At 42.1% G+C, this 27628-nt stretch overlaps 1 protein-coding gene across 5 annotated transcripts; it reads left to right on the top strand.

Moving 5' to 3' along the window:
• The first annotated feature begins 714 nt into the window (after positions 1-714).
• sema6dl (sema domain, transmembrane domain (TM), and cytoplasmic domain, (semaphorin) 6D, like) lies at positions 715-26045 on the top strand. 5 transcript variants are annotated; one of them, XM_012877136.3, is made up of 20 exons: positions 715-889; positions 6977-7145; positions 7618-7729; positions 9957-10017; positions 10220-10282; positions 10365-10466; positions 10610-10700; positions 10942-11061; positions 12154-12242; positions 13015-13232; positions 13312-13443; positions 16629-16784; positions 17658-17831; positions 18139-18279; positions 18483-18560; positions 18684-18742; positions 19298-19351; positions 19819-19980; positions 22745-22986; positions 23094-26045. In XM_012877136.3, exons 2-20 carry the CDS (start codon positions 7025-7027, stop codon positions 24222-24224), a joined length of 3306 nt encoding a protein of 1101 aa, XP_012732590.2. In that variant the 5' UTR covers positions 715-889; positions 6977-7024; the 3' UTR covers positions 24225-26045. The 5 variants fall into 5 exon arrangements, with proteins under 5 accessions (XP_012732590.2, XP_021179542.2, XP_012732592.2 ...); XM_012877137.3 differs by lacking the exon at positions 715-889 and adding an exon at positions 1506-1781; XM_021323867.2 differs by lacking the exon at positions 19298-19351 and having other exon boundaries at positions 716-889.
• The last annotated feature ends 1583 nt before the right edge of the window (positions 26046-27628 follow it).

Below are 27628 nucleotides of genomic sequence, written 5' to 3'. Positions count from 1 at the left end.
ATCCACACTGGTCAGGAGAGGTGAGGTATTGCCTGCTTATAACGTCATAACAGAACTTCCTTTCAAAAATCCAGAACTAAATCTTTAATTCTCAACTAGAAATTTCTTATTTTTAACACCTTTTACCATTTTAGATAACATTTGTGTGTAGCATTATCGTTACACTTAAAAAAGAATACAGAAAAAAGTAAAACGGAAAGCATTTATACGTTGGTGATTTCTGTAAAAACTTCACCATATATGTTCATTTCATTTCAATTAATTCATTAATTAAAATCAATATGTTCATTAAAGAAAACATATAAAGTTATCGAGGAAAAGAAGGACAGCTGGGCCAAATCTCCCCCTTTTAATACAAACATACCTTAAACTGTTTAACTGACTTGACAAAAGTCAGTTGAAATTATTTAAGGGTTAGGGTTCCCGGTTAAAAATAATTTTAACAGAGAACCCTTCTTTCTGGCTCTGAGTTGGGGGATGGGGTTTAACATTGGGGAAAGAGGGGGGGGGCAATATGGGGTCACACACAGCACTGACAAGGGGGGTCTGGGGTCAATTTTTCTTTCTTCCCTGGCTTTAGGAAAGAAAGAGAAGGAAGCCAGAGCAAGGCAGAGACAGAGAGAGGGAGAGAGAGAAGCCCAAGCCAACCGAGGAGAGATGGATGACTGGGGGGAGGGACTGGAGCAAGAGCGCTGCTTATTGGTAGGCTGCGGTCCTCGCATTGGATGGATTGACTTCGCTCGGGTCGAATTACACCATTTGCCGTGCATTAGTTTGTTTTTCTCCCAGCCAGGAGAAGTTGATTCACTACGACGCGCAAGAGAATTCCCTGTTTTCTGGATTACCACAGCAGCGCGTTAAAGGATACAAAATAGCCCTTTCAGATGAGGTGAGTCGCTTGCAGATGATACGTGGATGTACTTTTGTTGCGCCACACTGTACGGTGAAAGTCGAAGAGGGGAGGGGGGAACTAGAGAGAAGTCTTTGCAAGGAAAACAAATATATTCCTCCTGGCCAGGGCGCTGATCTGTAAAAACTGATGGTTGCAGGAGAGAGACAGTGGGAGTCTGGATTGTTTTTTATTAATATTATTATTTTCGAGTCCGAGACTGCTCCTTGTTTCTAGTAGATGTGACAAAATAAATCTTTCCAGCTCCGAAGCGCCTTTCCACTGCGCGTAAAACAGTGAATGGAGCACGTTTTGAACTGCTTACCCAGATTTTTGCTTCTAACTCTTAATATAAATAATACAATTAGGTGAAACTACTTAGCGTAAACCTGGAAGTTAAATGCTTAATATAAACAGACAAGGCGATTGGTCTGTGATAAATGTTGGTAGATGTGAGCTACTCCTGCGTGCTGCTCTCTTTCCATAATCAATTAGAAAGCTGGATAGTAAGGAGAGCATCGTTCCTGTTTATGCCCTTCCTCGCCGGTTTCCAAAGTTAATCGTAGTGGAAAGGGGCTGGTGTGTTGGTGTATGAGAGAGAGAGAGGGAGGGGATGGTGGTGTAGTGGGGGCTGTGTGGTCGTGGCAGAGCTTTGAAGATCACTCATCAGAGCGCAAGGGGGCCCGGGAACGGAGACCGAGCCCGAGTCAGAATGCTCCTGCGTGCGGGAAGCGGAGCTGAAAAATCACAGAGCGCATCTGGATGAAAGAGAAAAGTGGAGCTTAAAACAACAGGAATATAACAGGCTGGGCTTTTCCTCACATATGGATTATCAAAGGACTATATCGTTCAGTCGGAGTGTCTTATTCGTGCGTGAATTTGGATGCTCAAGGTAGGTGTCAGTGATTTTTGATTTATTTATTTTTTTAGTGTCCAACTCACTGTGTTTAAACAAATCAGCTGTTTATTCTAATCAAAGCGCCCCTTAAATTTCTTACACAGGACGTTTTACTGCCTACTTTGTACCCTAATAGCTAATCAATACCCAGCATACATGAAATAAAAAGTATTTCTTGTTGATGACTGGCTGTACAACTAACGCCATTGGGCTACAGCCCTTTAAACGTGTGCGTAAAATTCACATCCCAACGTTTCTTTTTTGCAAACGTTCATATTTGCTATTATTAGAATCAATCAAACTGGCGTTAAATTGTCAAGTACAACGACGAATGGTAAAAATGAAGTTTTTCCCTTTTATCTTAATGTCCTAAATCAACTTCTGGTGGCGGTACACATGATTGGAAGGGCTGGTAAAGAGTGGGCTGTTAAACAATAAGAGGAGATGGGCGGACAGTTACCAGGAAGGTGGTTCCTTCTCTGATGCCTCTGCTATTTTTAAAGCATCCCAGATTTTTTTTTTAAAGCCATCTTCTCGTCGAATAGTAAACAGCTGAAGCGCTCATAGCCTTCTTTGCAGGCGGAGGGGGCACGGAAGCCCAGCTCTGGGCATGAATAAAGCGCAATGGAGGCAGTTAAAAAACGCAGCCCCATCACCGCTGTCACTCCACCGCTGTCCCCCGCGTCTTTGTTGTTCTTTTGTACGAGTCCTACATGTGGACCAAAGGGGTATGAAAGGATTTACCACGGACAAAACTCGAATGCCTTTATGCTCCGGTCTTCACAATGCATGCATTAGAGCAAGGGTTGGAGCATGGAGTTTGTAGCCAAGATAGGGATGAAAGATCCACATTTAAAGTGTGAAAATTAAGAGTGAGAGACGAAAAATGTGGATTGTGATTTCAGAAAGGAGTGTTCCTGAATAGTTCCAAAATCTGATGTCTTATGGAAAGTGGGCACATTTGATTAACAAAAAGCAACAGGGGGTGCTTATGGTCTTTAATTTTAAATTTATTTATTTATTTATTGAACAAGTGAGTGTTTACAGCTACTTCTGAATTAACTAGTTTTAAATATATATATATATTTGAGCATAATGTTTGTTGATCCATGATCTAAATGCTGGCTCTATAATTGCCAACCCGCGTTCTCTTTTAGAAATAAATCTAAATCCCTGAAAGTCTGAAGGATCTGAACCCCTGCCACTGAGATCACAGAGCTTAGCTCATACTGTAATTACAAACTACATGTAGGGGAGGAACACCACACTTTGGCCAGCTCAAACATCAGAACAAGCCTTAAAATTTTCCCCCCTTTTTTTCCTGACAGCACAGCTGGCTGCATGTCCGCCTTCGCCTGGCTGGACACAGGGTCAGAGCTCGGTGACCAGAACGACCACCGTTAACCTCCTCTAAAGCCTGTCGTAACCCCGGAACAGCCGCCATTAAACCATACAGTGATCACTTTTAACCCTGTATGGTTTCCCTAAAATGCTGATCACTGGTTGTTTGGTCTAAGCAGACAAAGGGACGAAACTTTGGCCGTGTGTAAAACACATGGCTGCAGTTTGTTTGTTTAGTAATCAGAAGTCTCCTAAACACCCAATAAACATGAATCCACTGGCCAGGGGGTGGGGCTCTATTGTGTTCTGTTGCCCAGAGCCTCCCATTGTTTGTTGGTCACACCTGCAACTTAAGGCTTTTGTTTAGAACTGCTGCTGAGGACAGCCTTTCTCCTGTTTCCCCCCCTCTGCTCGTCAAGCTACGGAGGAAAAGTTGGGAAGCATGCACGCAGGGAGGCAAAAAACGTTCCTTTATGCCAAATCCCTGAAGCAACAAGTCCGACCAAGCCCGTCAGAAGTGATTCTGGCGTAAATAGCTGGCAGTTAAGGGTGCTCCTTATTACTGATGTGTGAAGGGGGTAGATATAATTTCTATACCTGTTTGGTAGCTGCTCTAATCATCTGGCTGACTCACCCCTCCAACCAGGCTGCATCTGGATTAATTTCGCAGAGCCAAAGGAGTTAGCAGCAAAAGCCGCGTTGGAGGATGTACACAGCTTTAGGCCCAAAGTCACACACGCTTGCATGTGTTTTTTTTTTTTTTAAAACATGCACCGAGTGCGGGGAAAGAAATGCCTGAAACTCAACTCCTGGGTTATCTGATTTCCCGCGTTGTTAAGTTCACAGCTCGTCTCGTGCGAGATAACAAGTCGGGGAGCCCTGAGCAGCAGCGGGAGCGGCCATTGTTCTGCTGAGCTTACATCCACCCAACACATTCACACACTGCTGTTGCTTGCCGTCCCTTTTTATTATTATTCCCAATTCCTCCCAGAAGGACCTCCCTGCAAAAAAAAAACAAAAAAAACAACAACAACATCCATCCAGTGCCACAATGGAGGCGAGGTTACATGTGCCAGTGAAAACACAGCTAAGAGGAGGATAAGTGTTAATCTGTCTCTTTAAGCTGGGAACATTAAAGCTGGAGCGGTAACCACCATAACTGGGCGAGAGACCCAAGACACCCACTGTCAGCAGAAACAGAAATCCAGCAGATCCCCCCCCCCCCCCCCCTCCCCTCGCTGCCCCCCTCCCCGTGTTTAACACCATGGACCGGAGCCAGCGGCATCGGCAGTGAAAGTGCGTGGTTGTAGGACACTGAAAAGCCTGTAATAACAGAGGCAGAGCGAGGCAGCGCTGAATGGCACTGAGTTGCGTGACAAGCCGAGCGTCTCAGGACTTGTTGAGGCCTGGTGTGTGCATGCACACACGTGCACACCTACGCGCACGCGCTGGAGGGCAGCAACCAGAGAGCGCGAAGGCAACTGAACACAAACTGGCCTCATAAGAGAAGGGGAAGTCATTTTTAAATCGTTGTCCTTACTCTAAAGTTTCTATGGAAAAGCTCCTGCAGAGCTCAGTGGCCAGAGCCAGGCAAGGAAGATTATATTTGAATGTCAGCCTGGAGTGTTTTTCTCTCGGATTGTTTAGTGAATAACTGGTGTGAGTGGGAGTGTTTTTGAAGAGGCGACAGAGAGAAGGATTGTAAATTTTTGACAGGTACGGGCTGATCTACCTGCAAACACCACCAAGTTTGGGATAAATGTGCAGCCTGCAGCTTTCATGAAAGCACCATAAAGTAGAACTGCAGAGCTCGGTTTATTTACTTTTCATAGCTCCCGTTTTTTTTTCCACTGTTGAGCATTTGGTATCTATTCCTGTCCCAAGCTTCTCTTCAGAACTCAGCAGTTTATTGCATGGGATTTTAAAATAGCACAACTCTCAGCGCATGAGCATCCAAACCAGGTAGTAAGAAAAATAAAAATAAATGCGATGCTTTTAAGGAACGCCAGCAGATCTTTTTGCAGAGACACCATATCACTTCTGCTTTAGATTAAGATCCAAATCCAGTTTTAGAAAGCACATTTGCTTTTATGACTAGATCTACACAGAGCTCGTAATAGGTGATCTGTATAGATCTGTGGATCGTTCCTGAAAACAACCCTTTGGTCCTCTGAATCTTCTCATTTCTGTCGAGACATCAAACCCTTAATTTAACTATTATGTGGACTGATGAAGCTTAAGCATCATCTCATATAGGCATTGCATTACTCAGAGTTAATGACACTGCTCTTTCAAAGGCCTTAATATCCCACAGAGCGCTGAATAGCCATGATTACACCCCGCTCATGACTAAAACACATGGGCTTTACTCTGATTCCAGCTAACAACCCTTCCCTTTGATCATCGAGCAGTTACTGTTTAGATCAACACAAGGATTAGGGTGAAAAATCAGCATGTTTTATATCAACACATTAGCATAAAGGCTGTCTTCATGTGCTCTGCATGCTCACACAAGGCTCTTACTTTGATAGAACAATATCGTACAGCCTAATTGATTTCTTGATAACCATGTGTCGTAGGTTATTTATCATCTTAAAGAAATATTCCAGCGGTGCAGGCACCAAATACTGTATGCAATTCATATTACAAGATGAACCAATAAGATTTTGGTATACATTGTCCTAAAATTGCTACAGTGATTTGGGTAAGGGCTATAGATTTGTCTTTTCTGGCTGCTGATCAGCCATGTTTCCTGCGTGGATCAATCAAAGCGCTAATGGCTTGGCGGGCCGGGCTCGCAGACGGCAGTGGAGCAGGTGTGCTTTGGGGCTAATTGAAAAATGAGTCGATACATTTTGTGTGTGTGTGTGTGTGTGTGTGTTTCCATGCGTTCGTGCACCAACCCAGCCTTTTGCATTATAGCATTTAAAAGTGTGATTATGTATGTACAGCCTCGTATATGTGTCTGGGCATCTCAGTGTGCTCCCAGCTAATCCATCCCCCTGCCTGTGTGACGTCTCCCAGTAAATTGTTTATATCCGTTCAGGCTTTACCCCCATGAATAATTTGTTCGCCTTATAAATATTTGAATGTACACCAGTCATTAACATGCACAGACGCGGTCTATCCCTAAAATACTTTTTCACACACCAAACACCCCTGCCACGCCCACAATAAATTATTGCCAATGCAGCCATTGGTGTATTATTTCTGCAATCAGGCACTGTGCCAACCAGTATCTAATAAAACTGTGTCAAAAAAAAAATGTAATGCAGTAATGAGCGAAAGAATCACTGTGCTGCAATAAAAAAAAAAGAACAGTCCAGCTCCACAAAAATAGCTGGAGTGATACCTGCCAGCAGAGCGCTGATCAAACTCTGCTAAGGTCAGAGCAGAGGCTGCAGTATCAGTGGTGATGAAGCTGCAATGTGCTGAGCAGTGCTGGGCCTGGCCAAGTAAAACCAATCAGAGCACAGATGTACGGCGACAGCAGGCCCAACACGATCCGCGCAGGGTGGACTTCCGCTGTATCCAACACACACCGAGAAGCCCCACCAGTCAGTTGGCTGACCTTCCTTTAGGCAGCAGATGCAGTGAGAGGTTAGGGGCGGGGGGGGAGAGTGGCCAAGCCTCGTCGCTGACGCTCCAGTCATCAATAAATCACAGGCAATGTTAGGCGTGCATCAATACGTCACTGGCACACTTTTTGTCGCTTTTGCCTGCTTTTACAACGCAGTGTTTGACACGTGTCTCATAGGATTAGAGTTGACAGCCCCCGTGGATCTGTAGCATGAAATCCATCATACGCGGAGGAACAACAAGCTTGCAATTTTTGTGCATGTCTCCAGGTAACATCTCCAGCAGTGTGAAACAGGAAGTGTCGTCTGTGAGCAGCCATGGGCCAGGGAGCTGCGGTTCTGCTCAGCAAGGTTCTGCTATTGCTGGCAGCCTCACGCACTCTACTCGCAGTCAGCTTCCCGGAGGACATCGTGCCCCTCGACGTCGTCGACGCGCACTGTGAGTAGACGCACGCTGTTACTCATATCGCAGGCATTTGCAGCCCATCTCTCGCTTAACGAAATCCCCTTTGTACATATTTAATTTACTACATAAAATTAAAGACCAAACCCACTGACTCTCATCCTTTTTTCGTTTTGTCAGCAGTTCACGCACCATGGTGCCATATTCATAAAATTGCTCAGCTGTAGGGTCAGTTGGAGCGTTAGGAGTATTTCCTTTCCATTTCCGTTACGCACTGGAACAACAGAGCAAAACGCTGACATCAGTAATCTTAACCTAACGTAGAAAGTTAACAAAATACAGATTTGATTGTTGACAACCATGCAGTATAATACCTACTTGTTACCTCTTTGTTGCAACTCCACGTGTTAACTACGTTTTAACCAGAGCACTCACGTAAACTAAGACAACAGATAAGCGAGCTTCGTCTGTTTCTGATTGTTTGTGCATGTGTGTGATTTCCCCGCAGTTACTCGGAGGTACCCAGTGTTCAGAGGCAGGCCCTCTGTCAACGACTCGCAGCATCGCCTCGACTTTCAGCTGATGACCAAGATACAGGACACGTTATTTATCGCTGGCAGGTATATTTAACGCACACGCGTTTGCTACCCCTATCTGCCCGTCTTTCCCTTTCACACATCCCCCACATCAATATACTCAGTCACTGCTTGGCAAGTAAACACAAGCATACGGGTGAAAAAGCTCTTAGTGTTATTGGATCTGTGGCTTCCAGCCCTGCATCTGATGTATATGGCTGGTATTGATTCAGGGACGGCGTCCATCACAGTGGCCTGACGGGCTTTCAGGGATTTCTTGGCATCCTTACATGTCTTTTTTTGTATTTATGGGCAGTGGAATTAATGTGGCTCCTACCAATATGATTGTAGCAGGAAATTACTTCGACATCAACAATAAAAAAAAGTCTCTCCTCTGAAGTCCCTGCAGCCGCCACCATATGGATCTTTGTTGTCAGGTGGATCCTGTTTCTACCAGTTTACATTTGCAGTAGAAATTAAGCAGAAATTTGGTGTCCGAGGGCTGATCAGATGTCAAAATTGTTCCATTTGAAAATAACTTGTTGGAAATAACAAAAGTGCTACATGTTGCCTGTCTTACTTTATCCAGAGCCTTTTCAATATTCTGTATACACCCATTGACTCAATGGAATGCATTTTCTCTGTCTATGCAAAACATTGTGGAATAGATCTGTTTCCTGTGCTGGAATGATTTTTATTAACCTTTTTAAAACGTAATTCATCTTTCATCTACCCCCTGTTGCCTCAGGTTGTACTGGTAGTCAAAAATTTAAACAAATCCATCTTAAATGTGGCACCAGCAGGACTGATATCTTTGTCTGTTCTTATCTGATCTAACTTATCCATTCTGAGAGCACGATCAGGGCATTCGATGAACTCTCCCTGTAAATAGTTCCCTTTTATGTTGATGATGTGTTATTTCAAACCCTATTTTTTCTTTTAAACTTTGTGTTGTTGTCATTGAATCACGGGGATATATCCAGCTCAGCAGGTATAGATTAAAAATATGTTGTAGGCATGCGCTAGCAGCAAATGATTCCAAGAAATTCTGCTATATTGGCAAAGGTATAGGCAATTATAAACAGAACACAAAGGTAATGTGAAACGAAGCTGGACAAAGTAGTTATTAAAAGTAAAAAAGGTTCCTAATAATCAGGATATAAGCAATTAGGGATTATGCAATTGTGCAGAATTAGTTTACCATCTCTCATTTAATGCACAGCTACGTCTGGTTGTATGATTGGAAATAAAATTCAACTTAATTTAGCCATAGGCAGGATGCTCTAAGAACACCATTCGAACCGGCAACCCACCACTTACAGGACAAACACCTAGCTTCTACACCACTGTCATCCCGACAGTATGAGCAAAACATCTGCCAATATATACATGGAGGCATGCCCGTACAGTAAAGGCTGTATAAAATGTAGAGTCTCTCCAGCGCAGCAAACAGTCCGTGTCTTCTTCTAAATCACAAAGTGACATTTTCTGTCTATATTGTTTAAAAGCAACAGCGTGAAGGTTGCATATGTAGTTTGCTAACATTGTAATTCAGTTTTGTCACACTTAAACAAAAAAAACTTGACTGGCCAACCGCCATGCCCTGCCTCCTAAGATTATATCTCCAACAATATTGAGTAAACCCTTATTTTATGTGTATTTGGGGTTTTTTTTTTTGGGGGGGGGGGTTCTGCTTTGGGATAGAGTTTTGTGTCTGTCACGTTGTTGTTTAACAGATTGGAAAACGTCAGGAATGAAAAGTGAAAAAAAAGTTTAACACCTGCCGTTTTAAAATAAAATAAAAAAATATATATATATAATTCTACTCACTGCTTGCTGTCAGAAAATATGGCTGCATGTCTTCATTAATTAATGTCTACCAGTAGGAGATGTGGGGTCATACTTTGTCATGCCATACCTGTATAACATACAAGTGATAAGAGAGGAAATGGTGATATTCTGGTGAATGGGGCGAATTGAACCAGATCCTAACAAAGTTCAAGAACACAATGAGAGCGTGTCATTGAGAATATAACTCCCAGAAGTAGTTAATTGTGCAACTATTGTTGAATAGTAATGACAATGCAAAAAATATCCATACAATGACGGCAATGAGTATACAAATGTAACATCTCCGCTCTGATACATTAAACATCACATCTACTGCTTTCAGAGATTCTAGATTCAAAGAACCATTCGGTCGAAACCTCTCAAAGGGTATTGCTTACTGTTCTCACTGAAGTGTGCATGTCTTGTTGTGGTGTGTTTGCAGAGATCAGGTGTACCTCGTCAGTCTCCGAGAATCCTACAGGAATGAGATCATTTCTTACCGGGTAAGAGCCTCGCCACAAGCTGCGTTTACAATCCACAAACTCTGAAAGGGCTCGGCAGAAAATGCCGAGCCATTCATCACAAACTGCACAGGTTGTAAAATGAGGGAGTGGGGGAAACGGGGAGTGGGGGCTGTATTTGAGTGCTGGTCTGTGTATTTTGTTTGACATGCACGTGTCTAATGCACCGTGTGGGTTTTTACAGAAGTTAACGTGGAGATCGGGCCAAGGTGACAGAGAGATGTGTGCTGTGAAGGGAAAACATAGAGTAAGTAAAGAAAAATAAGAGATCCCCCCCCCGAGCAAAGTAATTGGCAGACGTTTATCATCCATTGTGTGTTTATTTCCAGGATGAGTGCCACAACTTTATTAAAGTGCTCGTTCCCAGAAACGATGACCTGGTGTTCATCTGTGGCACCAACGGCTTCAACCCCATGTGCAGATACTACAGGGTCAGTGCACCAGGACGGTTTCTGTTTTTCATGTCAATAACATTCGGTGGCACTCGTTTGGCTGATTTATGCAGCCGCTTGGATGTGCGTATGTTTCCGCTGCGTCTCATCTGATGTGTGGGTGATTTTTGTGCATCCTTTAGCTGGATAACCTCGAGTTTGACGGGGAAGAGATCAATGGTTTGGCCCGGTGCCCGTTCGACTCCAAGCAAACCAACGTGGCCCTGTTCGCTGGTATGGGTCTAACACACACCCGCCCGCGCACGTATTTAGTCTTGCAGAAGAACGAATAATGTGTTTCTACTTATGTTCTCATTATCACCTCTGTGTCTTTGCCACAGTAAAACTGCCTGCGGTGATAACAGCTCAGCCAATTAAGCTTTATAAAAGGAAAAAAAAAAACTGCGAGGAGCAGTGATATGTGTTATTTCTCTCTTTTTTTGTGAGCATTTTTGTATTTGTTTTGTCTTTTTAGAAGGGAAGCTGTATTCTGCAACCGTGGCTGACTTCCAGGCCAGCGATTCTGTCATCTATCGTAGTATGGGTGATGGATCAGCTCTGAGAACAATCAAATATGATTCCAAATGGCTAAAAGGTGAGTAAATGGCCCCTTCTGTCCTTTTTTTCCATTAAAAGCCAGAGTGCAGCTGCATGTCAATAAACTAGAATAACATCAAAAAGTCATTAGTGTCTGAAAGTGAAACTGACATCATATAGATTCTTTACACACAATGAGCTATTTTACAAGTATTTAACTCTATTAATATTGATGATTATTACTTAGAGCTAATGAAAAGCTAAAGCATCGCTTCTCAGAGAACGTAAATATTACATGAAGCAAAAAAAGAAGGAGCTTTATTACAAAACATCAGCCTACAAAAAGCTTTGTCCGTAAAGTGTATAGAATAAGTAGTCTGGGGCCCCTTTTGCATGAATTACTGCAAGAAAGCAGCATGGCATTGACATTATTAGCCCGTGGCTCTGCTGGGGGATTAGGGAAGCCCATTTTGCTAGTATCTTAATTTTTGATGCTTAATAATTTACTGAGACGCACCTGTAATAAAATACTGGGCATGGAAAAAAAAAAAGTATGTTTCTTGAATGCCAAGGTTTTTACCTTAATCACACACCACTTTATTTTTTTTATAGCATCTTCTATAAACCCAGATTAACAGATTCAACTTTCTCCTTGTTGATTGCATTTTGTCGGGTTCTGTAAAGTTCCAAATGCTATGATTAACCAAAGAGATACAAACACTGAACCTTAAAGTAACAACGAAAATCATCTCTAAAATCCTTGATCAAAAACATATGGCCGAGTTCCAAGAGGAAACACTTGCAACGGAAAGATGTCATTTAATGGGGGAAAAAACACCACCAGTCATCCTGAATCCTTCTCTGGAAATACATGTATCTACCTGCCAGGAAACCAAATGCCCACGGTGCCTTAGCGTGTACGTACGTGACTGTTAGAGCTGCTTTTTGGAGTGATAGAGAGCTCTCCTGGCTTGCCAAGCTTCACGGGAATATGGCCTGTTCTCTCCCAGGTAATCTAGGTCACCCCTGTCATTTATGGCCTTGTACAAATCTCTGAAATATTCAACATGCACAGCGGTGGTGACGGTGCAGAAATAAACTTTAACTCTCTTCCTTCATCCCGCTCTCTCTCTCTCTCTCTCTCCCTCAGAGCCTCATTTCCTGCACGCAGCCGAGTATGGGAATTACGTGTACTTTTTCTACCGGGAGATTGCCGTGGAACACAGCAATTTGGGCAAGGTAAGACGGTGCGACCGCTGGCGAAAAAACACGCCGTACGTGTTCCTGAAAAAAAAACGGTCTGCAGGATTTCTGTCTCTCAGTGGAGAATGATGCTGCTATAAAGAAGCCTTAGTGGTGATGGAGCGACAGCTGTAACTCACCTCCATGCTAGGGGAAAATTCAACACCCAGCGTTTACTGGGAAGGCCTTCCTAATGTAAAACCATTACACAGTGAAGGGATTTACCTCCTCTGGGCTTTGTGTCTCTCTCACACTCCGGCACACACAGTCATGTAGCGGGAATTAGGACGGTACATGTTTGAGGCTGGCTTTAAGATCAACCAAGTCTCATCCTGGGCAGGGCTCGCCAGGCCACAGGAAGCCAGCATCTTCCATCAGCCACCAGCTACTAAATATTTTAACTCTACTAATGCTGGGGTGACACCTGGCCTCTGATGGAGGTTTGCACTTGTGAATTATTAAAAATGTCTACGCCAACTGCTTCATGTACCTCATTTATGCACTCTGCCCCCGTAATATGTGCAATCAAACACACTTTCGCACGATGCTGCTTTAAGTACGTTTTTTTATGTTTGTTTCAGTCGGGGTGAAACAATCTCCTCGCACTGAGTTAAATATGAGTTGTGTGTGCGTTAAGTGATTTGTGCTGAGTCGCTACAGGATGGAGCTATTTATTATTCAGCAACCTGAAGTGTTTTTAGTGACACTCACGGAGATGCCTTCCTCTTCCGCTCGCCTCAACCCTCTCTCCAACCTCCTTCTCCCGCAGGTTGTTTATTCCCGAGTGGCCCGGATCTGTAAAAATGACGTGGGCGGGTCACAGAGGGTGCTGGAGAAGCACTGGACGTCTTTCGTGAAGGCAAGGCTGAACTGTTCCGTGCCGGGGGAGTCCTTCTTCTACTTTGATGTGCTTCAGTCAATCACCGACATCATCAGCATCAACGGCGTCCCCTCCGTGGTGGGCGTGTTCACGACACAGATGAACAGGTGAGCCAAAGAAATCCGACCACAGGACTGATATTTCTTCAAATATCCCGTTCTCACCTGAGCTTTATCCCCTCGGCAGTATTCCAGGGTCAGCAGTGTGTGCCTTCTCCATGACTGATATAGAGAAAGTGTTCATGGGCCGGTTCAAGGAGCAGAAGACCCCTGACTCGGTGTGGACGCCGTTTCCAGAGGAGAAGCTGCCAAAACCACGGTTAGAATTTTAACTCAAGACAATATAGTTTCATCTTTCATCACAAAATATTTCCACAGGAATGAGCAATGAAATGGTTAAGTCATACTGTGCCTTGCAAACGTATTCACCCCTCTGGGCTTCTTGTCTTTTTAAAAAATAGTCTAACTTAGTTACATGAAATGAGAAAAATACACACACACATATATATATATATATATATATATATATATATATATATATATATATATATATATATATATATATATATATATATATATATATATATATATATATATATATATATATATATATTAGGGCTGGGCAACGATTAAAATATTTAATCGCGATTAATCGCCCTGATTAATCGCGATTAATCACGATTAATCGCGATTAATCGCATTGTATTTACAAACTCCAAGAATGAATTCAAAAGTAGTGTAAAGAGCACTTTTATTTTAATGTTCTGCTGCCATATGAACAAAAGTGTTGTAACATTTGTAGCACTTATTTTATACTGGATATTTTCAACCCATCTATTGAATTTAGTGCACTAGTTGATCTTTTCTTCATAAGAGAACAGCAAGCACTGCAGCCAAAATATGGCCTTTTTTGACCTGCTGTATATTAGCCAGTCCCTAAGCTTGATGTATCATGAAACTGTTGACCTTTAGGGTTTTGTGGTTTTTATTTTATTAAAACAATTAAATAATAATAATAATAATGTTATGTTCAGTGTTTTTTCGCTAATCCACCTCTTATATATTTCAATCCTTATGTAATTTTGTCTGTGTTGTGTGCACCTGCCTGTTGCTTTAATCCTATAAATTTCCCCGTCGTGGGATAAAAAAAGGATTAGCTAATGTTATCTTATCTTAAATAACACTTTTTAATATATGCACTGGGTTCTTTCAAGGTCTTAATTACATGTTATGTGTGGGCTCCAGTAACATCCATCCATCCATCCATCCATCCATCCATCCATCCATCCATCCATCCATCCATCCATCCATCCATCCATCCATCCATCCATCCACTGATCTACCTGGATGTTCCCTGGAGGACTGAAACGCCTCAGTCAGAGACGTCTGTGGGTCTGTTGGGGCAATGAGAGAAGTTTCGTCTCCTCTCTCCGTTTCTGGGGCTCGACGTTTTCATGTTTTTTCACGTGCTTAGATAAATTTGTTGTGTTTCCACTGAAATGAACCGGCTTTTTACAAAACATACAGCTTGATTTCATTTACGGTATTAAAATAAAGCCAAACGGTGCTACTTCCCCTGTTCATGTTTTTTCGCTGCTGCGGTCTCTCTCAGCTGTTTGTTTGTCAAGTTTGTGTGAGAGCTGAGTGGGCGGGCCAGGCTGAGCCTGCGTGCTGATTGGCTGGCGCCGCTGAGCCATGTACGAGAGGGGAGGGGGAGCGGGAGAGTGCTGCCGCGACAGCACGCTGCAGTCAGCGCGCCTGCTGACTGACACTGACTGAAAGCATGTGAGCAACATGCGTTAATGCGCGATAAAATAAATATCGCCGTTAATAGTCTAATGAATTAACGCGGAATTAACGCGTTAACTTGCCCAGCCCTAATATATATATATATATATATATATATATATATATATATATATATATATATATATATATATATATATATATATATATATATATATATATATATATATTTATATATATATATATATATATATATATATATATATATATATATATATATATATATTTAATAAAGTATTTGCTGAAAATACGGCATGTGCATATTTATCCATCCCAAGTCAGGATGGGTTTATAAAAAAAAATATCTACATCTTTAGCGGCAGCAGAGAGACTAAAGGTAACCCTGAAGGAGCTGCAGAGCTCAGAGAATGGAGGAGCTGTCCATTGGACCACAATAAGCTGTGCACTCCATAGAGCTTTATTCAAGAGAGGCCAGAAAAAAAAGACACCACTTAGTGTTAAAAATACAAAGGTGTGTTTTGGGTTTGCCAAAAATGTGTGTGGGTGATTCCCCAAATTCATGGAGGCAGGTACTCTGGTCAGATGAGACTAAAATTAAACTTTTTGGCCACCAAGGAAAATATCTGTGTGGCACAAACCCAACACATCCCTTCACACCAGTGACACATGGTGGTGGCAGCATCATGCTGTGGGGATATTTTCAGCAGCAGGGACTGAGATTCTGCTTTGAGTTGAGGGAAGGATGGATGATGGTAAATAGAGGGCTATTCTGGAGCAGAACCCGTGTCAGCCTGACTGCTAAAGCAACACTGGAGTGTTTTAACAGGAAACATTTAAATGTGTTGGAATTCGAAGATCACTGTTCACAATCCAAAAACATCCAGCATGAAGGAGCTGGAGCAAGGGTACCTTGAGGAATGAGCCAAAATCCCAGAGGCAAGATGTGGCGAGCTCATAGAGACTGATCTGAACAAACTCCCAGCTGGTATTGCTGCACAAGGTGGAGCTACAAAGTCCGAGCTTTTGAGGGGTTGAACGGTTATGCACAATGAAGTTTTCTGGTATTTTGTCCTATTTGTTGTAACAACATCTCCAAATTTGTAGGCATGTTCTATAAATGAAATGGTGCAAACTCTCAGATAATCAATTTTAATTCCAGGTCGTGAGGCAACACAACACGAACAATGCTAGCGGGGGTGAATACTTTTGCAAGGCACTGTAATTCGAGTTACTGAACATGGCATTTCTTTGAGCAGCAGCTGCTAATCACCCCAATTTTCTCTTTCTTAATCCTTCTTTGTCATGGTTAAACCCAGTGAAATCAAATCTTTCTCACAAGCAAGCCACCAGGTTATTAGCTTTGACCCAGCACACACATTTGCCATCTGCTGGCGATTAAATTATTAATTTGGCATAATTAAATGCATTGAGTATTTAGCCAGTTTACAGTCGGCACTTATATCGCAGGCTATGCCCCGCGTCCAAAACACAAAGTCCACGTTGCACCTCATTACCCCGGTAAATAATTGATGAGGGATAATCATGCATATGTATATTTTATGTTTCCAGCTGAGGCCTTTTTCATATCCCAAAAGGCACCTTCCACTCCCCCCCCTACTCCAAAGGGTCCCTGCACTTTTCATTCATTGTATGTTATAATTGCTCCCTGGTGTTTGATCGTATAAGCCCGATCTTTGACCTGTTGCCCACTGTGCATGTGCACTCTCCATATTTTAGACCTGGGAGTTGTGCGGGTCACGGTCCAGCTGCATCCTATAAGAACTCCGTGGAGTTTCCAGACGACACCCTGCAGTTCATCAAGTCCCACCCCCTCATGGACACAGCTGTGCCTTCGATTGGGGACGAGCCTTGGTTCACCAAGACACGTGTCCGGTAAATGCACATGGAAAAACATCTGTGGCCGGAAAAACACATGAGCTAAACTCTGACAAACAAATTTATGGGTACATGTGTCGGGACATTATACAGGTCTGTCAAATAGTGTTGAGCAAGTACTGACATGCTTAGATCTCACTTTTATGGAGACAGGCGTCCTTTAACCTGTTTAAGACCTACAATCTTTTGTTTTTTTCAAACATTTTCCTGTGTTTTATATATTCTTTGTGTTCTTATGGTTGTCAGATGGACCTAATATTAATTTAGGTATCAAAAGGCTCCTAAACCTGAAAGGCAAACAAGTGTTGTGTCTTAAACATCGCAGACTTCCACCCATTAAGATAAACTAAGTGCAGTTCTGATGATTAGGGCATGAGTCTTCAGTTTGTTACATTTAAAGAAAAGAAGAAGGATTATTGTCAAAATCAAAGTGAGGGGAGACGGATTATTGGTGACGCTTGCAGCAGTCTGAACTGTGTGGACTTGCCTTTCAGATTCATGCTAGATTTTTTTTCCTTTATCCTAAAGACATAACTTTCAGATACCGTACATATATTGTAAAGCTTTTTTTTGTTGTTGCATGAACTTTTGTTTCACCTAATTTCCCTCATTTTTAAGCACAACGCACAGTCATGGAATGAAAGAGAAATTTATAGAAATGTATTGGAAGCAAATGCACAGCATTGTATATTGATTTCTAATGTGTCATCTACTGACATTCAGGAGTTTTAATTAAACCTAACAGTGAATGTTATTTAGAGCTGGCTTTATGTCAATCTTCGCACAGTTAATAGACAAAGAGATGTACATTATGTCCTGGAAGAGGTTAGAAGTAATAATCTCACGGATGTTTCTGCGGTGTCTATGAAGGTACCGACTGACAGCGCTGGCTGTAGACGGTCAAGCAGGACCCCATAAGAACTACACGGTGGTCTTCATCGGCGCCGAATCTGGGGTCGTCCTCAAGGTTTTAGCAAAGACCTCCCTTGTATCCCTGAACGACAGCCTGTTACTGGAGGAGATCGACGTCTTCAATAAGGCCAAGTAGGTCTATTCTAAACTTCTGCCATCTCTTTTGTTCCTTTTTCGCTTCTGTTTTTTCTTCCCCTTGGTACTTTCAGCTGGTGAGTCTGTAACTCTTAAAATGAAAACCCGGTGCAGACACGGCAGCGTCTACCTGCTCTCAGCACGACTACAGTGCAAGTGATTGTTTATACGTAGAAGTGCCATGTGTCAAAGGTCAAATTCCTGTTAGGCCTTTAAAGAACGTTCCACCTAACCTGTGTTTCAATCTGCTGTGACTTAGACAGAGGATTGAGTTAGCTGAAAGCTTTCCGCCGTCTCCTTGCAGGTGCCCGTCTAACCGTGAGGATGACAAGCGTGTCCTCTCGCTGCATGTGGACAACAACACACACAGCCTTTATGTCGCATTTTCAAGCTGTGTCATCCGTATTCCCCTGAGTCGCTGTGAAAGGCACTCCTCCTGCCAAAAGTAAGTGACACCGCTCTCATCAAGGGGGTTGTGTTGTCGCTCACAGCGTTTGACCTTATTGTGGTGTTTTTCGCGCTAACATCATAAAAGGGAATCATAGCAGTTTAACCTTCGGCCTTACGGTTAATGTTCAGTCAGTCACAAATGATAACAGTGTTCTTTCCATAATCATTAAACCTGATGTGACTGTGTTCGTGCACCAGGTCATGCATTGCATCAAGGGACCCTTACTGTGGCTGGAAGCCCCACGGAGCCTGTGAGAGGATACTGCCCGGTGTTTTGTGAGTTTGAGCTCAGGCTGCAAAGCATTTTTGAAAACACCAAAGATGAGAAAACGAGACTGCGTGAATTGTTTGCAGCTTTTTAATTAACAACCATTTTTTTTCCCTCCTCTGTGTTTTCAGGAAAGGATACGAGCAAGACGTTGAATACGGGAACACCACCCACCTCGGAGATTGTCAAGGTATGACTCTCATCTCCATGCCGTGCCATTGATCTTTCAACGCGGACAAACACAAGCAGCTGTGCTCACACTTAAACACACTGTACACAAATAAAACACAAACTCATCTCCGCATAGACCATGAGCCTGCACACTCACGACCAGTAACCACTCCAGTAACGTTACCCCTTACATGAGTCTATTTGCAGTATTAACACACACATCTACATACAGTACATGCCCACCTGTAACTATGGTGGCCCGTGAGGCCCAAACATGGACATGTACAATTTAAAGGCCATGTTCAACTGATGCAAATGATCAAAGTCTTATTATATTTTATGAGCAGAAAATGATAATCACTTAAATTAAATTTCTCCTCATATGTATCAGCTAAACATGGCCCGGGCTGAACCTCAGTATTGATCAGAACCAGAGGCCTTCCAATCAGAATTATTATTAAAAAAAGAAAACACTGCCAGAAACATCTGTTGTCAAAGCAGGTTTTAAGCATTCAGTTTTATTTTTACTTCTGAATTCCCTTATAATGATTTCTTGTCCTTTTAATTCTTTTAGTGTTTTTGGGCACTACCTCAGCGCCAGACAAACCATTTGGCGATCCTACCTCTGGTTAGTTTGATCTTTTACTCAACTGGTTTCTTTCCTTGAGTTCAGCATTTCCAGCCCTTTTTCTTTCCCCCATTGCTACTTTTCATCTCTTGTACCAAACAACTACTGAATGCTAATGCTTCATTTTCCACCATCACAAACAACGTAGTCCACATAGCTGCTCTAACAGCACAGAACCACTCATCGCATCACATCCTTTCCTGATTCATCCGTCTTCCCTTACGCATGCCAACAGTTCATCTCTTAGCTTCTCTATATGGTTGTGTACCAACTACTGAGAACACTTTAGTCTAATATTTTTCTTCTCTTTTTAAATAATATTTAAAAATACACTTGTGGTCTGTAAGTGTCAAAAAAATAAATAAGGGCTTCCTTTCACAAATTCTCTGCTCATGCCTACTAACGGGGGTAACAGTATGCTTTACACTCACCTGCACAATTTGTTAACGATTTGTTTGTCACCACAGACATGGCGTTTTCATCTGCACCAGTCACTGTCCAGCCCAGTGGGCCCATACAGCCCCCAGTACTCATACCCAGTCAGAGCCCCAGCTCAGGGCCTGATCCAGAGCTACAGGATGACCCAGCCACATCCCATTCTATAAACTCTCTCTCAGGGGGGCAAGAGGGTAAGGCTCAGAGGGAGGCAACCAAACTTGCTGAGTTAAACCCGATAGAATAGCTACCAGCAACAAAGGTTTCATCACAACAGAAGCATGCGTTGTCTTCCATAACTATTGGCACCCTTGGTAGAGATAGGTGCAAAGTTTTCAAAATGTCTACTTAGCAGCAATGCAACTTTACACTGAAAAGGATACAAATTTGAAAATTTTAGAAAAACCAAAGCTTTATAGGAATATATTTATTCAGTGTTATGATATATATCTATCTATATAGATAGATAGATAGATAGATAGATAGATAGATAGATAGATAGATAGATAGATAGATAGATAGATAGATATCTATATATCACCCTTTTTTAAGTTGATTATAGAGTTTAGAAATGTTGAATTGGTAATCAATCTCTTTTGTTTGCCTGGGTTATGTGTATCACTTGACATAGAGCCCCATTTCGCTTATCTACGCTTCAAAATGGGAAATGCAAGAGAACACGCCTTTCAAGTAAGGCAAAGTTATGTTGATCTTCATAAGTCAGCAAGTAGCTACAAATGTTTTTTCCATAGCTACAGTCAGAGCAGTAATTATAGTTTGATAAAGCTGCAACTGTGACAAGGCTGATAAACATCCCACAGTGAGCAGGATGTTAAGGGAGGTAAAAAAAAATAATTAAATAATCAAAGACATACTGTTTGTGAACTGCAAGAAAGATAGCCATCTTGGGCCCACAAGTCTCCATAACAACTATTTGTTTTCATATTTTTGTCTTTACCAGGGGTGCCAATAATCAGAGAGGGCACGCTATGCACATCATTTCTACATTATTTCTGTTGCTTTATATTTTTGTTCAACTACTTTTAGTCCCTGTAAATCTCTGTGTCTTTTTTACTTATTTGATCTGTTTACTGGTAAATTATTCACTTCCTGTCATCTAATCATTCAACCTTCCTATATTGTTTTAAACCTTTTTTTTTATTTTCGTCCTGTCTTCTCTAGATACGTTAACTAGCTTTAGTGACAGTTTGCCCTGGCTGGTAGATCATTGACTGGGCCTCCATTGCAGTGGTGGGCACTGCTAACCAAAACATCGGCTTCACAAACTCATATTCTGAAAACTAAAATATTAGTTTCTCTACTGTTAAACCAATGATAAACTCAGTCTGTGTCACAAGTCTTCAGATAAAAGATGCTGCCCTCACACACGGTGCATGACAAACATGTGCAGCACTGTATGTTTGAGGGGATAGCTGTTTTAGTCCAGGATAAATGGCTTTTAAACTTTAACTTTTACATGACAGTAGAAGCATTTGAGAAGAATATTCTATTCTAGTGTAGAATAAAAGCCAGTGTTGCCAGTTCTTGCGAGAGAAACAAGCAACCAGCTCTGTTACATACCTTGTACACACTATCAATGTACAAGCTCAGCGTTGCTTATAACTGCTGGAAGCTTGGAACACAGTGCAGGACTGAGTGTTTCCTGGAGATTCATTTTCACCTCAGTCATCAGACTCTTTAGTAAACGTGCAATACATCATGACTTTTTGGGTACTTATTGTTGTATCAATAGCAATATTGTTATTTTAAAGGTGCACTACTTTTAATTGAAACGCTTGATTAAAACTCAGTTTTAACATTGTTGCCTAAAAGCACATTTTCCTATCCATAAAATGCTAGTTAAATTTCCTTTGAGGATTGCCATGGGCTAGGCAATAAGTGTTGGAAAAATAAGAGTACCTCTGAACTATGTGGCGACCCAAAAGCCTAGCTCAGAGCCCAGTTTCCTTCTGCCTCACGGAGTGCTGGTAATGAACCCAGAAAGCTCGGTTACACCATTGATCAAAAGATTAGGGTCACACAGCAGCGCACTGTTTACAAAAAAATAATTAAAACATCAATACTGCCGTCTCTGTTGTTAAGCAATGGGAGCTGACAATATTAAGACCACATTATAACACGAAGAAGAATAAAGGTAAGAAAAAAACAGCACAGCTCTTAACAGTGGCTTTTTGTGAAGCTGTGACTGATACTGTTGTGGAGAAGTCTGGAAATGTACTGAGAGGCAGGACAGTGACATAAACGCCAGATGAATATCATGATCATTGTTATCGTACTTACAGGTAATTGAAACCCAATAAAGTCCTAATTGGTCTGCAGACACAATAATGTGATTGATGAAAAGTTAGCTCAGCTTGTGGATCATCACGACTGTGCCCACCACTGCCACACCACTTCTGTGGCTGTACAGTGGATGACTAACTCCCTTTAATGTATGTGGTTACTAACAAATCTCATGTGGAGCAAAGGCTTCCCGAATGCTTTGAATGCAAGCATTGCTTCCCTATCCTCTGACCAATTTTCTACTGCGAATAATGTTGGTGTGGTTCAATCTCAGAAAAGAGACCACTCCTTACCTGTTGATGCTACATGCATGAAACACGGTTTTGTGGAATGCTGGTCGATGCTTTTGACCTAACAGCGCTTCCTGTAGATGGTGAAATGGATGTGGTTACAGAAGAGTGACTGACAATTTTCAGCCTATTTGTCCATCTGTGTTCAACTAGTTTAGAGAATTTGTATTTAGTTGACTTGTGTGTTGTGGGTGTGTATGGGAGAGGTGTAAAGGTAAAAAAACAAAAAAAACAGCATAATTGTTTCATACACAAACATGCACATTTCTGCTGTGGGTATATAGTGTTTTTAACAGTAACATTTAATATCCCCTGTGGCAAGTGTTTTCGTCAGGGTGTTAACCATTATATCACTGTATTGTAGGTGTGTGGGATAATCATACAGGTGACAGCAACCAGATGGTCCACATGAACATCCTCATCACCTGCGTCTTTGCGGCTTTTCTCATGGGGGCTCTCCTGGCCGGGCTAATTGTTTTCTGTTACCGAGACTCTGTCCTCCGTAAACCAAGACATGTCCACAAGGACATGGAGTCTGCACCATCCTGCTCTGACTCTACTGGGAGTTTTGTAAAACTCAATGGCCTGTTTGATAGCCCTGTAAAGGTACAGCAAACAAACCTAATTTAACCTTTATCATGTCCTGGCAACAAGTACCTAAAAATTAAGCAACACTATGTCTGATCTTTTTGCCTTTACTTTTATTGTCTCAGGAGTACCAAACCAACATTGATTCTCCCAAGCTGTTCACCAATCTGCTGAGCAATGGTAAAGACTTAAATACGCCCAATGGTGACACCAAGACCATGATCCTGCGAGACGGCTGTCAGCCCCCTGAGTTGTCTGCTCTGCCCACACCAGAGTCTACCCCAGTTCTTCAGCAAAAAGGCCTGCAGCCCATCAAAAATCAGTGGGAAAAAGCACATGGAAAAGCCAGTGGGTCCCGTAAGGAGGCGAACACATCAGCCAAGAGTCCACATTTCCTTTCTTCTTCACCTGCACCTACTAACACCAACTCCAACCACCCTCACCTCGCCCTGGGTCACTCCAATATCCCCAGTGCGGTTGTGTTGCCCAACGCCACACATGACCAGCCTAACCTCGACAATGGCGATGAAACTTTGCCACATTCATCTGAAAAGAAACTCAAGAATCCAGATGGTAAGGGGAACAGGAAAGAACAGAAGAGGTCTGTGGATGCTAGGAATACTCTCAATGACCTTTTAAAACATCTCAATGACTCTGTGGCCAACCCTAAGGCCATTCTACAAGAAGAATCAGGGCCCCGCCCGAGGCCTCATCTCATGCTGGAGCCCATGGAGGAACTGACTGAAGTACCCCCAGCTGTGCCCAGCCGTGAGGCTTCCTTGTACTCTCCCTCCTCCTCTCTACCAAGGCACAGCCCCACTAAAAGAGTTGATGTGCCCATGCCCTCTACTCCCACTACACCCACGGGAAGCTTGAGTATGGGGGGCACCCTGGAGAGGCAAAGAGGGGGTTACCAACTCCACCGGAGTGCCTCTCATAGGCAGTCCTTATCAACCTCACCAAATGGGGTAACCATGGGGGTGTCTGTGTCTCGCGGGCACAGTATGAATAGAGGAGGATACATGCCCCCAACCCCACCCTCAAGACTTGACTCTCATGGTGCAATGGTAGCACCCGGGATGCACTCTCCCCACCCACCTTCTGTTTCCCGACAGAGTAGCTACAGTGGGCATGGCTCGCTTCCCCGAACAGGACTTAAAAGGACCCCATCATTAAAGCCAGACGTGCCCCCAAAACCCAATGGGTTTCCTCCACAGACTCCACAAATGCGAGTGGTCAACAAGTACAGTTATTAACAGGGAACACTATGGACATTTCTAAGTAGGCTCTTTGTCTGTAGAGCTTTGTGCTCAAGGGCTTGGGGTGTCTGGATGGGATAAGGCCTTGTGTGTGTTTGTATATCAACTTGAGGTGTTCGTCCTCTTTAAATGATATGCGCATTCACTCGCACTGAAAAAGGGAAAACACCACATGGCCAAAGAAACCGACTGGGGCTCCCTCCAACCCCGTCTGCTTCCCTGCACCCAGTAGCCACATGGATATGAATAGCAGGCAATGGTGAATAAGCTGCTCACCATTGTTCCTGGGTTTGGGTGCCACCGGTTCCCTAGTAAGGTACAAGGTTTGGGGCACCCTCAGCGGGCCGCTGTGGCATACGTGTGTGGGAAAACGTGGCGGAATACTTGAAGAATGGTTCTCAATTGTTACTGCCCTTGAGCACTGTCTTCCCACTAATGTGAACTGAACAGAGAAGAGGTAGGCGATGACTAGGGTTGTGATATCCCTGAAAAAAGGAAAGTTAATATTCATTGTGTGTTTTCTGCCTTGGACACATCTGACCACAAACAACTGAATCAAGTAGCAAGCAAAGAGAAAGAGGATACAACTGCTTGTATATGTCTTGGTTGCAGATTTTGGAAAAGGCGGGGCATATAATTGCTCTTGAGAGTTGCCACATGTCAGTAAAAGCACCTTAAGATGTGTTGAAGACCTAAGTCACTGTCTTTTATTCCAACATTATAACCCAAAATAAGGCTGAACTAATTTTTGTGTCAAGACATTAATTATCGTTTGGCTGAAGTTGGTTATGTTGGGTGTATGCTGAAGCAGGGACTCTGTAACTCACTGGGAAATTTGACATGACATTTGCTGCTATGGGTTTTAGACAAAGTGTCCATCATTAAAGCATTGTTTCCTCAGCCATGCTAGGGCAGCCGATATGGGTGTGGAGATGCACTTGTGTCTGAGTATATTTGTTATACTGTAAACAGATGGAAAAGTATGTATGATTTCGGCACCTCAACACATGGTTGAGACTAAAACATTGGCTGTTTTGCCCAGGACTGATATGTATCCTATTCTTAATTCCCCATATGTAGAAGTTCTATTGGTCTTCTCTCTTTAGTAGTAGTATTAAAAAGTACATACTTCATCCCACTTTGAAAAACATTTATACATTATTTTCTAGCCTTTCTTGTCTCTCATTAAATGCACCACTGTGAAAGTAGCAACAGTCTTTATTCATATAATGTTGACATTTCAACCTACTTCTGTTATGTTCGACGTATACCCCATAATAGAACAAGGCTACCAGGAGTTTGCCGATGCAATAAACCTGTTGACAGACAAAACTGATCCTAGAACAGTCCAACAATGTATTATTCTTGTTATTTGCTCGACAGCCTGTGTTCCTAGTGCAGCTTTACTGCAAATGGCCAGTGTACAATCAACTCAACATTCACTAATGTGTCCAAATAAGTCATGCTGGGAATGACAAGGCCCTGTATATTCTTAAATAATATAAATAAGTAGTCTAAATATTTTTAGGCAAGTGAACCTGAATCTGTGCATTGTGTGCCTTATTCACAAAACAAATTAGTACAGTATATATTGTTGGCAATTGGTCATCTGTATGCACCACATGTTCTGCAAACCTTTTTTTATTTTTTTATTTTTTTGATACAAACGATTTAGCAGGATGTCTGTCTGAAAAAAGTCACCAACTAACTGATTCTACTTGGGAGTTTAAGTCCCTCATAAGGACAGTGAAACATACTCATTGGATTTGAATAATTTATTTCCTTTTACTGCCAGTGTTGCAAAGATTTGTGATGTTCCACGATAACGTGGTGCCATGCAGTGAATGTACTTTCATAACTATGGGATGTAGGGTGGTCAGACGTTGCACTGTGGAGTGGAAGGCTCTACACCGCCCGTCCTGCTCTCAGCCAATGTATTAACACAATATTCAAGTGTTCAGATGAAAGCTGTCCCTTGGCATGACCGAAAATGGTGGAGAATCTGTAATTCCCAAGACCTGCAGGGAAGGGGATTGTTTATTTTGACCAGAAAGAACGATCAGGGGATAATTTCTTGTAGCAGTGGGTACATGATACTTCTGCAGTCATGTTTTTTTTTTTTTTTTTTTTTTTTTTTTTTATGAGTGTCGGTTGCCTGTTTAGCCCAAAGCCACATTTTGTTTACAAGTGATGATTGTATTTAGAGGCTTTCTGCCCATCATCTAACCAGTGTTTGGGCTCTGTTTTCTACTCGACACATGAACACTGACGTCACAGACATAAACTCATTAAACACTGCTCAACTGCCTTGTACATTGCAATATGACCTGGGTCTTTTTGTTGCAATCCAAACAGAAGCCTTTATACTTCAGATGAACCATTCTGTCTTGCGTATGTTTGATTTAAATACTGTGTGTCATGGCAATGCACAGCCAGCTGTATATTTTATCTCAAGAGTATTTGGGCGTGTAGATATGTTGTAAAGATTTACTGTGAATGTGTAAATAATAATTGTGTTTTTTTTGTTTTGTTTTTTGGTTTCATATTTTTGTTGATTTTTTTAACACGGCACGTATAGTTGAAATAAAACATTACTGCACAGAAATCTGGTGTCTGTGATGTTTTTCTGCTAACAACATTAAAAATTGTTCTTCATAAGGCCGAATACAATCAAATGGCATGCCAGGGGTATAAACAATTACTAATAACAGATCTGATCATTAGAATCTGACATGGGAACCATAATATATATTGGTTTGTTATTGCATGAAAATGAGGGACTAATGCTTTGTCTCAGCTGGTTTCTGAGGGCCCATCAGGCACATAAGTAAGGAGTGATTAAGCCTATTTTAAGACATTGGCTGTTTTGATGTTTGAGGTCAACACAGAGTCAGCTGTACAACACAGCATGTGGGAAACACTCCAAAGTGATATGTTCTTCAACTCACCAAACATCTGGACAAACTTCATCTTAGGTCAAAAGATCTAAGCCACAAATGAGCTGTGGAGGAATGTACAAACAAGGTCCAGTAAATGCATTTCAGATGTACTGATAATATCCAGTGCAAGATCTTACAGACCTGTCTCTAATTAGATCAAATCAACAACAATAAAAACGCTAGATGGCAAGATAACTGGTGATAACTTCCCATGCATCTAAACTGATTGAATGGAAAATAAACCAGATGTCCTCACAAACTTATTTTAATATATATGTACATGAACACATGCATTAAATATATGCAACATGTCCCGTGGTGCACTATTTCTAAAGGTTTCACAAGTGTCATTTCATGCAACCTTAACTCTCTTTCACAGATTGTATAAATATCTTCGCTTTACTATCAAAATCTGTACACACCTTTTGTGCACTGGAAATAATATAAAACTTAAAAAGCAAA

Source organism: Fundulus heteroclitus, chromosome 4 (genome assembly GCF_011125445.2).
Source record: "Fundulus heteroclitus isolate FHET01 chromosome 4, MU-UCD_Fhet_4.1, whole genome shotgun sequence".
NCBI lineage: Eukaryota > Metazoa > Chordata > Actinopteri > Cyprinodontiformes > Fundulidae > Fundulus > Fundulus heteroclitus.
This window is presented reverse-complemented; position numbering and strand designations above follow the sequence as displayed.

Coding starts and splice junctions, on each gene's coding strand:
- sema6dl (XM_012877136.3), top strand. CDS start 7,025: ATGGGCCAGGGAGCTGCGGTTCTGCTCAGCAAGGTTCTGCTATTGCTG. Junction 18,561..18,683: donor AGGATACTGCCCGGTGTTTT/GTGAGTTTGAGC, acceptor CTGTGTTTTCAG/GAAAGGATACGAGCAAGACG. Junction 19,981..22,744: donor TCTCTCAGGGGGGCAAGAGG/GTAAGGCTCAGA, acceptor ACTGTATTGTAG/GTGTGTGGGATAATCATACA.